Genomic DNA, 11,512 nt, shown 5'->3' with positions numbered 1-11,512 from the left:
TCCAGCTAAACCTTCCCTGCATCCCCCCAGGGCTGCTCTGCGGGGTCGCTGGAGAGCCTCTGGGCACAAACTGTACAGGCAGAGGCTCTCCCGCAGCTACCTCTGTTCGCCGCATTCTACCGCCAGGTGCCGGACTAATGAGCTACTGGTCCCACTGCGCCCCTTCTCCCCGTGCCAGGGCCCCATCCCTCAGAGGAGCCTCACACGTGGTCCCTCCGCAGGCAGCCTGCGCCTTTAAGGAGCCAGCCCTGGCAGGGTGTGCCCCGTCTCCATGGTTACTCCGGTGCAGGCGGCAAGTTGGTGGGGAGGGGAGGAAAAGGGAGGGGGGGGGGCGACTCGGGAGCCACATCTCTCCAGCGGAGCGAGGTAGCTGTAGGGATCTGAAGCCGGGCCGGAGTCCGAACCGCTGGGAGGGAAGAGGAATCCGAAGCTGGGGAGCGAGGGAGGAACCCAGCGACATGCTTCTGACTCCGACGGAGCGGACGCCCCCTCGCACTGGGGCGCGGGAGCTGTGGTTGGGTTGCACCCCAAGACAGCTGCCCTAGGACCGGTGCACGGAGAGACGGCTCGGGGGCATTGCCCGGCGCCCGCTGGACTGGCGGGGCAGGAAAGGAAGGGGCTGCCTATCCTCTCCCCCTCCGTCCCCGCCCCCCGTCGGCGCCGAGGCTCCCCCGCCCCGCGCCCCGGGAGGGATGGGGCGGGCGGCCGCGGCAGCCTAAGATGCCGGCCATGAGGGGACTGCTGGCGCCGCAGAACACCTTCCTGGACACCATAGCCACGCGCTTCGACGGGACGCGTGAGTTCACCGGACCCCATCCCAAGCGGACCCCATCCCTCCCCCCTGCCACCAGGCTCGATCCATCTCCCCTCCCCCAAAAGACACCCGTGGAGGCTACTGACCCCCTAAGGCAAGGGTTCTTAACCTTTTTATGGACCGGACCCCATCTCAGACAGAGCATTTAAATGCATCACATAAAACAGAGGGCTACAGAGAAAACCAGTCAGGCTGGAATGAGATTGCCACCACCACCACTACCCCTCAATTAAGTTTACGGGAATCTATCCCCAGAGGAGAGGCACGCCGGCCCTCCTAGCTCCTGGCCCTTCCTCGACCATCCTACTCTGAGGAATTCTTGACCCCGTCCAATCAGAGGCCTCCTGGGAAGAAGGCACTAGATACCGGACCCTCGTGAGCGGCCCGGAGGAGAGGGGCCCTCCTGCTCCTGGTTGTAGTTGAAGGAATAATGGAAGGTTTGCCTACCTGACAGATGCCTCGGAGCGCCTTTCTCAGTCTTCCCCCTTTCTCCCCCCCAAACCCCCCAAAGGATGAATGGAAGGAAGGAAGGGACGGAGGGAGGAGTTACCCTGGCAACTGACCTGAGCAACCCCCAGACGCCACCTGTCAATCTCCTTTAGCTAGACCCTAGCCCAGGTGGGATCAGAATCAGGGGCAGAAAGGCAAGGGAACTTCAGCGGAACTGAGCAGTGTGGAACGTAGCATCTCCTCTACACCTGCACAGACTCCGCCAACCAACAAACGGTGAAACAAAACCTGGAGAGGACCAGCCACAAAACTAGAGGAACCTCCAAAGGGGGAAAAGTGAAGGGCTTGCGGGGTGTGTGTGTCTCCCCCTCCCCCCACTTCCTAGGAGTGCTGAAGAGCCCCAAACGGGGCTTTGAAGCTCGGATAGATGGCACCCATTCCTGCTCTAGGCTTCAGGTACTCACACCCTGGAAGCAGGGGGAGTCATCACAGTTGTGCCTGGCCCGGCAGGTGTGTGTGTACAAGTTATAATTGCCCATTCCATTAGCCCCTCTCTCTCTCCCAGGCCACTTCCCCCCAGAATGGGGCTCCAGGCACTTGCTGAGGGATAGATGGGGGCTGGGGGTGGGAAGGAAGGATGCTGGGAGCTGACGGAGCTCCCACCATCTGCCTCTCCATATGTTTGGCACCAGCCTAGCCCTCTGATTCAGCAACAACACCACCCCCACCCCCAAATGCATTCAGCCAGAATCCAGGGGACCACTCTCAGATCTCAGGGCTTGGGCCATCTAGCAGGCCTGGAGCTAGGGTCAGGGTCTTTCCCATCAACCACCTCTCCCGGAGAGGTATAACAGTCTGAGCAGGAAGTATGGCAGGGAGCCCTGGAGACTCACAGGGTGAGCAGAGCCAAGGAAGAATTTAGGGGCAAGTAGCTAGCCATGTGTACACCTACACTCTCACCTAAATTTTCTAAGATGCACGTAAAAGAGACAGGCACACTTCTCCACTATCCAGGATTCACTTAATCAGCCAGAAACAGAGGACATACACATTCCCTTGGGCCTTCTGACAGAGATGTGCCAGGACCAATCAGCCAACAAAAATGAAGTGTCTTGTAGGTGTCAGGTACTGTCCAGCTGCTAGGGAAAAGGGCAGGTGAAACAGTCCCTCTACTTGGCAGCTGTCCCCTTATGCAGAAGAGGCTGAGTGGGTGCATGTGTGTATACACATGAATGTTTACATATGTGTGTATCTGGTGTGTGTACATATGCAAATAGGTATGTCTATACATGAGTGTATATGTACAAGGTCGAAGTTCATTTTGGTGGGCATGGACACTAGTAGTCAGGAAAAACTAGGAAGACTTTCTGTAGGTGCTGCTTAAATAAGTCTTGAAAGAAACTAAAGATTCTAGGGGAAGCCAATCAGGGCGGAGATGCAGAAAAGAGAGATGGGGTGCCAGGGGTGGGGATGGTTCATCTGGATGGATTGTCCCGAGTCTCAAAGGGAGTACTACTGTGTAATAAGACAGGAATAGTAAGGCTGGCACCAGATTGGGAGGGGCTTCACTGGGATTGATATTGGATCTTAGAAATAAGAGGAAGCCACTGGAGTTTGCGTATGGGAGTGCCATGGCCCAACTTCACTTTGGTAAATGACTTTGGCACAATGTCGAGGAGGGATTGGAGTGGGAAGAGATTTGATGGAGAGGGACCAATTAGGAGGTCACAGGTGAGATGTGAGGAGAGCCTGAACTAGAGCCAGGGAAAGAAGGGGGCAAGTAGGAGAGACATTGGGGAAATCATGATAACAAGAACTGGCCATTGAATGGCTATGTGGGGTGAGTGATTCTGAGGAGTCAAGAAGGACAGCAGGTTAGCTGGAAGGATCTTCCCCTGGGTTTGGAGTGGGAGCAAGAAGGAATTCTATTTTGAATGCACTGAGTTTGATGCCCATGGAGCACCCAGTTGGAAATGTCCATTGAGCCATTGGTGAGAGACTGGGGCTCGGGAGAGAGAGACACTAGGCTTGGATAGAGCTCTGGGAGGCATCTGCTTAGAGATGTGAGCTGATGAGGTCAGCAGATCATCCAGAGTGTATGCCCAAGGGGAAGATCAGGATGGAGGGAAGGAAGACCCAAATCTCACACACACACACACACACACACACACACACACACATTCCCAACACATCTAGCAGGTCAGACACTTCAAGCCCCTCACGCATATCGAGATAGACATCCAGACACTGTCTAGGACACCCAGATATACACAAGGACCTTCAAAAACATACATTGCTGAGCTGTCCGGAGTGAGAGGCACATTTACTGCCTGGGCTATTGTCCTAAAGACCCAGAATTCAAAGGGAAGAGCCCTTGTGAGCACAGTCATTCACTCACACTTTTACGCCCTGGCTCTTTAGCTTCACAGGGATGGAGGCAAGAGTAGTCCTTCACTCTCTGGGGGAGAACTGTCCTACCCTGGGGGTGCAAGAGAAATGGACTTGGCAGGACTGGAAGCTGGGCATCTAAAGGAAGGGAACCAGGAACTGCATGGGGGAAGGTTAGCCTCCTGCTAGAGTTGGAGATCCAGATTTCAGAGTCCTTCAAGATTGTCTTCCCCCTTCCCTACGGCTTCTTGAAGTAAGCCAAAGCCAACCCACAGAAATTGGTTGGAGATGGAAATTGGTTGGCCTGGGGTGATGCTCATCCCCTCTCAAATCCAGCAGGCTCGCCACATCCCTAAGTACACTTGGGCTACCTCTCCCTCCCTTCCCAGGCTACACACATAATTTTTTCTTGCAGACAGTAACTTCGTGCTGGGCAATGCCCAGGTTCGGGGATCTTTCCCTGTGGTTTACTGCTCTGATGGCTTCTGTGACCTCACTGGCTTTTCTCGGGCTGAGGTCATGCAGAGAGGCTGTGCCTGCTCCTTTCTCTATGGTCCTGACACTAGTGACCTTGTCCGTCAGCAGATCCGAAAGGCCTTAGATGAACACAAGGAGTTTAAGGCTGAGCTGATTCTATACAGAAAGAGTGGTAAGCCAGGAATTCACCCCACCCCACCCCCACCTGCCAGCCAAAGGCTTCTGGGTCCAGCTAACCTCACCCTTTCCTGCTCTTCCTCCCTCCATCCCTTCTTTTTCCTGTCATATCTATGCCTCCTTCACCTACCTCCCCATCCCCTTCCATTTAGAACACACTCTCTGACTTCCATGGCCTACTTTTTTAAAAGGATTAACTCAGTGGACAAACTGAAGTTCCTTCCCCCTTTACATTCTGTTTTGATCTTGCCTCCTACTCTCTCAACCCTATCCGTGCCTTTGTTTCTTGGGGCTCCCAATCAACCTGCTCTCGATGCATTGTCTTCCCTCCTACTTCATGGAAGGATAACTGAATCCTCGAACCCTCCTGGGAATCCTTCTGTCTCCTCTTGGGAAGGAGGGGCCTTGGAGCCATTGCCCCCTTCTTCATGGCTAACCTTCCCACTGACAGGAAGTTCTTTCTGCTGTCTAAGACAGATATCCAAGGCTATGCACTCAAAAAGAATTCTCTCGTATGCATGTGCGCATGTACATTCGCGTGTGTACACACACACAGTACCAGAGAGTTGTCTCTGTCTCTCTGGGATCCACTACGTCAGACTTCCATTATAGCCCCTTTGGGCTGGTCCCCAGTTCGGACACCAGTGGGTAACTCTATCTCTTCATGTGATAACCCTTCATGATACAGACAAAGCTGGTGACTAAGTCACCCGTGTCCTTCCCTTCTCCAGCCTGAATCATGTCCCCTCCCCTCTCCTGTCCTCCCCTTCTCTCAGAGTCACTTTTTCCTAGGGGGAGGGCAGAATCTCTTAGGAGCAGAGCCAGCAGGAGCTAGAGTAGCTGTCCTTGCGCCTAGGTCTGCCTTTCTGGTGCCTCTTGGACGTAGTACCCATCAAGAATGAGAAAGGTGAGGTGGCCCTCTTTCTGGTCTCACACAAGGACATCAGTGACTCCAAGAACCGCGGGGGACTAGACAACTGGAAGGAGGGAGGTGAGGATGGGGGATGAATCTACCCAGAAGGGATCTATCATACGCCTCCTGGGGGGGGGGCAAAGCTTTGGGACCGGTGCTAGGAGAGCCCCAAAGATAATGAAAACAGTGAAACCTGACCCTCAGGGAAATTACATCCTTCCAGTGGGGCTGGTGTGACCAAAGGGGCCCGGGAATTCTGATGGGATCAAGGAATATCCACCCCAAGCTTAGCAGTGAGGAAGGGGGAGTGGGCTCCAAGCCTCTCCTTCAGGTAGCCTGGCACCCAGGTCACCTAGCTATCTTCCAGCGCCACACTCAGCCTCAAAAAATCCTTTGTCTTCTCAATGGTGCCAAAAGCAGGAGGCATTGTTTCACGAGGCAAGATAGCAGCCACAATAACAGCAGCAGCAGCAGCAGCCCACCCCTAAGAGCACAGAAATACTGGAGCTCTATAGAGAGTACAGGTTTACGAAGCAGTCAACTAAATGTAATCACAGAGTGGGCTTGGCTGGCACAGCTTATGGTACTCATCTCCAGTTCCTTGTCCTCCTCCTTACTTCCACTCTGTCTGAAGAACCCTGCCTCCAAATCGCTTTGTTCAATCCAAAATGCTCAATCTCTCTTTCTGTCTCTCTCTCTCTCTCTCCTTCTCTCGCTCTCTCTCTATCTCACTGTCTCTGTCTCTCTGCCCCTGTCAGTTTCTCTCTCCCTCCCTCCCTCCCTCCCATACTTGGGCGCTGTCCCCTGATCCAAAGGGACTGTGTATACACATAAATGTATATGTTATATAGGTAGTATATGCATCTATATGAATGTGTATATATCCCTCTCCCGCTCTCTCCCTCTCTTTTTTACTCTCTTGCTGGGGCAAAGGACAAGCAAAACAGTTCCTGTACTTGGGAGCTGTCTCCTTATCTAGAAGAGACTGTGTGTATGTGTGTGTACGTAAATAAATACACCCTTCCCTCCTTTTCTCTTTTCCCTCCTCTCTCCCTGTCTCTCCTTACCTCTCCCCCTCTTCTACTCTGCCTCTCTATTTCTCTCTCCCTTCCCTGTCCCTCCCTTTCTCTTCCTCCCCTTCTCTCTCCTTCCTTTTTCCATCTCCCTCTTCCTTTCTCCTCTTTCCTTCTCTCTCCATCACTCTTCCTCTCTCTCCTTCCCCTATCCATCTCTCTCCTTCCTCTTTCCTTTTCTCTTCCCTTCTTCCCTTTCTCTTCCCTCCCCTCTGTCTCTGTGTCTGTCTGTCTGTCTCTCTCTCATACACACACACATCTTCTCTATATTCTTTGACCTCTCTTCAGGGAAGAAAAATGATAAAAAGCTCCTTTTGGTCCCTCAGCTTATTAGGAAAATAAATGGAACCACCCCTCACAGCAGAAAAAAGAATAATGCTAATAATAGCTATAACTTATAATGAGCTTTAAAGTTTGAAAGGCACCTGGCAAATGCCTCATTTTTCCTCATGATAAACTTGGGAAGTAGCTGCTCTTACGGTGAAGAGATTTGCCCGGGGACACATGGCTAGTAAGCATCTGGGGAAATTTGAACTGAGATCTTGTTGACGTGGGTCTAACTCTATCCACCACGCCATTCAGCTGCCTCCAAGTGAATAAGCTCACTGCATTTGAATCTCTACAGGGATAACAATGAAAACAGTAATAATAACAGCGCCTCACGTTTTGTATGTTTCAAGGTTTACAAAGCCCTTTCCTCACAGAGGTAGGTAAGACAGCATTATTATAGAAGAGGAAACTGAGGCTCGGAGCTTGTGATGTGTTCAATGGCACAAAGCTAAGTGTCAGAACTGGGACTGAAAGGCAGTTCTGATGACCCCCAGGTCAGTGCTCTGTCCAAACCTCCCCAAAAGGCCAGCACCTACTTACCTGGGTTGCTTGCTCGGGGGTCTCAAGATAGGGACACTCCCTAGGACCACTTCAAACCAGAGCCCAGGGCTTGGACTCTGTCAGTTACTCCCTGCATGACACCCTAGCTTAGCCTTGCTTCCATTGTAAAGCAGCCAGAATGATCTTTGTTTGACCAACTTTCCAGGACTTCATGACAATACCATAAGTAATTGGGTGCCAGAGTCAGTTCTCTATCATGGAATGTCATTTAGACCCAGAAGGGACCTCAGACATCACTGGCTGCCCCTCCCTAATTTTATAGAAGGCCAAACAAGCCCCAGAGAGACTGCAAGTTGCCCAGGTCACACCAGTAATAAGTAGGAGAGCTGGAATTCAAACAAAGGTCCTCGGATTCTAAATCTAGTATCCTTTCCACTTCCTCTGCATACCCTTGGCCTATGAGTGAGGGCATCCAAGATCTTGGATTTTCCCAGCCTCCTTTGCCTGCTTGCACAAAGCCATTTCTTGTCCTCTTTCCATCTGGGTTCTTCACTCACCTCTTTCTTTGCCACTGTCTATCACTGATTACTGATGACTGCCTTAAGCTGCCTCTTGGTTGCCGTGTTCGTGTCAGCCCCCTTCCCGTGACTCTAATGTGCTTGTTTCTAATAGCCTCTCATTTCTGGATTCTGGAATAGGAGGCAAGGAAGAGGAGAAAACTGGTCCATGAGTGTTCTGAGGGAAGGAGAAATGCCCCTCTTGTTGAGCAGGGATGCCCTCGAGATGAGCTCTGACCCACTCCGTACATGCCCAAGGCAGTGTTGTAGGTTAGGTGTCTGTTCATCTGCTTGTTTCCATTTGCCCCATCATCCTCAAGGGTCCCTTTCTCACAGGTGGTGGGCGACGTAGGTACGGCCGGGCAGGGTCCAAGGGCTTCAATGCCAATAGGCGCCGGAGCCGGGCTGTGCTCTATCACCTCTCTGGGCACCTGCAGAAGCAGCCAAAAAGCAAGCATAAACTCAACAAGGTTGGAAATGAAGACTGAACTAGCCTGGGTTGGGTCGGGCTGGTCCCTACTGAATTTTGGAGGGGGGAGAGGGGTTGAGGGGGGGCAAAACGTGAGAAGTAGGGATATTCCAAAGGCAAGAGAGATAGGGGGGTTGATGGAAGGCAGAGTGGGACTCATCGCTACCCACAATTCTCTATCCCCCAACCAAGACTAGAGTCCAAAGGCTCAGGCCACTCTCTCCCTGCCATACTCAGGAAAAATGTAGACACCAAGCGTCCTGGACATGTTAGCCACAGTGCTCTAGAGAAATCCCAGCCTAGAGGGACTGGGGTATTTATTGGGTGTGGGAAGAAAAAGTCTGTATTCCCCTAACCCTTTTCTCCATACTAGGGTGTATTTGGGGAGAAGCCAAACCTGCCCGAGTATAAAGTAGCTGCCATCCGGAAGTCACCCTTTATCCTGCTGCATTGTGGGGCTCTGCGGGCCACCTGGGATGGGTTCATCTTGCTTGCCACGCTCTATGTAGCTGTCACCGTCCCCTACAGTGTTTGTGTCAGTGCTGCTCGGGAGCCCAATGAGGCACGAGGGCCACCCAGTGTCTGCGACTTGGCTGTCGAGGTCCTCTTCATCCTTGGTATAACAACGTTCCCCTCAAGATTTCAGGCTCTGGTCCGTCCCTTCCACCCCAAAGTGCCCCTGGCCCTCAGCAGCCAGCGCCCTGTCAGGGGGAGCCATGTCCCTCTCCTTTCTTCCCCCGTCCTTCCAGGGCATTTTCTCAGTCCTCCCCTGGGTCCCATCTGGAGAAAAGAGCCCCCCAGAGCCCCCTCCCTGCAGCAGCCAGCTCTCTGAAGGAGCGCCTTCTCTCTCCCACCTTGCTCTCTCCGTGTTGACATTCCTGTCCCCCCTGGGTTCCCCGCAGACATTGTGCTGAATTTCCGCACCACATTCGTGTCCAAATCAGGACAGGTCGTGTTTGCCCCGCGCTCCATCTGCCTCCACTATGTCACCACCTGGTTTCTCCTGGATGTCATCGCTGCCCTGCCCTTTGACCTGCTGCATGCCTTCGAAGTCAACGTGGTCAGTAGGCTGGGGGCCCTGGGGGAGGGGAGGGGGGCCGGGGGGAGCCAGCAGGGCAGTGACCTCCATCTCTCCATCTCCTCTCCTAGTACTTCGGGGCTCACCTGCTGAAGACGGTGCGGCTGCTGCGGCTGCTGCGGCTGCTTCCCAGGCTGGACCGGTACTCTCAGTACAGTGCTGTGGTGCTGACCTTGCTCATGGCTGTCTTTGCCCTGCTGGCCCACTGGGTGGCCTGCATTTGGTTCTACATCGGGCAGCAGGAGATCGAGAGCAGCGAGACGGAGCTCCCTGAAATCGGTACGGCGGGCACCATGGGCTGGCAGCACTGAGAAGAGCTGTTTGCCAGGGCTTGATGCAAGAAGCATGGATGAGTGTGTTTGTGTGTGCAAAGAGGGCTGGGGTCTGGGGAAGTCATTACAGGGGAGCTGAAGGGGTCCTGAAGAGTAGACATCCTGCCTAGAGAATATATTGGGGAGGAGGCAGTCCATGGGGCAATGTCAGTCATTCATTCAACAAACCTATTGTGTACAAGGGAAGAAATATGAAGGGAAAGATGTGTTCGGGGTAGCTAGATGATTCAGGAGATTGAGAGATCCTGGGTTCAAATCTGGCCTCAGATACTTCCTAGCTGGGTGTCCCTGGGCCAGTCATTTAACCCCAATTGCCTAGCCTGTAGTGCTCTTCTGCCTTGTAACCAATACTCAGTGTTGATTCTAAAACAAAAGGTCTGGGTTTAAAAGAATGCATTCTCTTCTCTGTTGATTTATCTACCGGTGTTTTAGGTTTTAAATTGCACTTTCTTTGTCCTAAGAGAGAGAGATTTGGGGATTTTAGACCTTTTTCCCTCCTTTTTCTTCTCCTGAGTCCTATTGTGTGATTTCCACTCCTTCGATGCTGATTTTATCTCTGAGGCTGTACCTCAAATTTTTCGACAGAACCCCCCTTCCTTCAGACCTCTTGGTCCTCCCAGGCTCACCCCCTACCCCAGTTCTGTCCTTATCAGTCATATTTGATGCAAAGATTTTTTTCTCTTTCAACTCCTTCCCTTATCCAATTGTGTTCACTTGTGTGCGTAAGAAAAGCTTTTTAATTGCGTGTCATAGAAATCATCCCTTTTCTCTCTTGTGATGTACTCTAGATCCTTTGTTAATAATAATTAATAATAATGACAGCCAGCCTTTCTATAGTGCTTTAAGGTTCACAAAGCATTTTGACTTGTTAATGCATTTCTTGGGCAAAGAATTCTGCCACGCCACATCCGTGAAGGCACCTGATCCAGTTCTCTTTGAAACTGAGTAAGATGAGACCTTTAACCTTCCCGATCTCTGAAACTGGCTCAGCAATCACGCGTCCCCTTTGTCCCTGCCCTGGGATGTCGTTTGTCGGAGCCCACCGATTTGAATGAACTTGTGTGCTCTCTTACTATTCCCCTATTTATCTTGGGTTTCAATTCTCCATTCGCCATTTTTGCTCTCTTCTTTGTAGTCCAAAGATGGCTCTCCTTGGAAGAAAACAAAACAGAAGCAAAGTAAGAATTAAATAATTCTTCCTTTTTTCTATCTTTTATCCTTGTGCCATTCACCCTGAACATCACTGCTATCCTCTCCTTCATTTTCCTAGTTTTCCCCTAATATAATCTTTTTTAAAAACCCAATTCTTGGGGGCAACTGGGTGGCTCAGTGGATTGAGAGTCAGGACTAGAAATGGGAAGTCGTGGGTTCAAATCTGACCTGAGACAACTAGGGTAAGTCGTCCCCATTGCCTAGCTCTTACTATTCTGCCTTGGAACCAAAACACAGTAGTGATTCTAAGATGGAAGGGAAGGGTTTTAACCAACAACAACAAAAACCCAACACTTACATATGACCAGACCAAGCTTTTGTGTTTATCCTCTGTTATATGTCCTTCTTTCCATCTTCTGAATGTATTTTCTTAAAAACTAAGCTGATTGGTATTTTCCTTGTGTTCCTGGGTTCAAATCTTGCCTCAGACACTTCCCAGCTGTGTGACCCTGGGCAAGTCACTTAACCCCCAGTGCCTAACCCTTATCACTCTTCTGCCTAGGAACCAATACACAGTATAAATTCTAAAATGGAAGGTAAGGGTTTAAAAAAAGAGGTAGAACAAACAATGAGGGGTTCTTTATCTGTTTCTTTAAAGAGGGACCCCGCCTTTTTTAAACACCTTCCATTTTAGAATCAATACTATGTATTGGTTCCAAGGCAGAAGAGTGATAAGGGCTAGGCACTGGAGGTTAAGTGACTTGCCCAGGGTCACACAGCTAAGAAGTAAGTGTCTGAATC

General features: G+C 51.4%; 1 protein-coding gene across 3 annotated transcripts in view; it reads left to right on the top strand.

Moving 5' to 3' along the window:
* The first annotated feature begins 222 nt into the window (after window positions 1-222).
* The window catches only part of KCNH3 (potassium voltage-gated channel subfamily H member 3), a 41,100-nt gene continuing 29,810 nt past the window's right edge, over window positions 223-11,512 (top strand). For 2 of the 3 annotated variants that reach the window (XM_056798308.1, XM_056798307.1), the window contains exons 1-7: window positions 223-796; window positions 4,068-4,301; window positions 5,163-5,297; window positions 8,017-8,150; window positions 8,523-8,766; window positions 9,052-9,209; window positions 9,299-9,506. In XM_056798308.1, the coding sequence (XP_056654286.1) occupies window positions 721-796; window positions 4,068-4,301; window positions 5,163-5,297; window positions 8,017-8,150; window positions 8,523-8,766; window positions 9,052-9,209; window positions 9,299-9,506 (1,189 nt within the window). In that variant the 5' untranslated portion in view covers window positions 223-720. The remainder of the gene's footprint in view (window positions 797-4,067; window positions 4,302-5,162; window positions 5,298-8,016; window positions 8,151-8,522; window positions 8,767-9,051; window positions 9,210-9,298; window positions 9,507-11,512) is intronic. The other variant, XM_056798309.1, reaches the window with a different exon arrangement.

Source organism: Monodelphis domestica, chromosome 5 (genome assembly GCF_027887165.1).
Source record: "Monodelphis domestica isolate mMonDom1 chromosome 5, mMonDom1.pri, whole genome shotgun sequence".
Taxonomy (NCBI): domain Eukaryota; kingdom Metazoa; phylum Chordata; class Mammalia; order Didelphimorphia; family Didelphidae; genus Monodelphis; species Monodelphis domestica.
The sequence above is the reverse complement of the archived record's forward strand: the minus strand, read 5'-3'. Positions and strand labels throughout refer to the sequence as shown.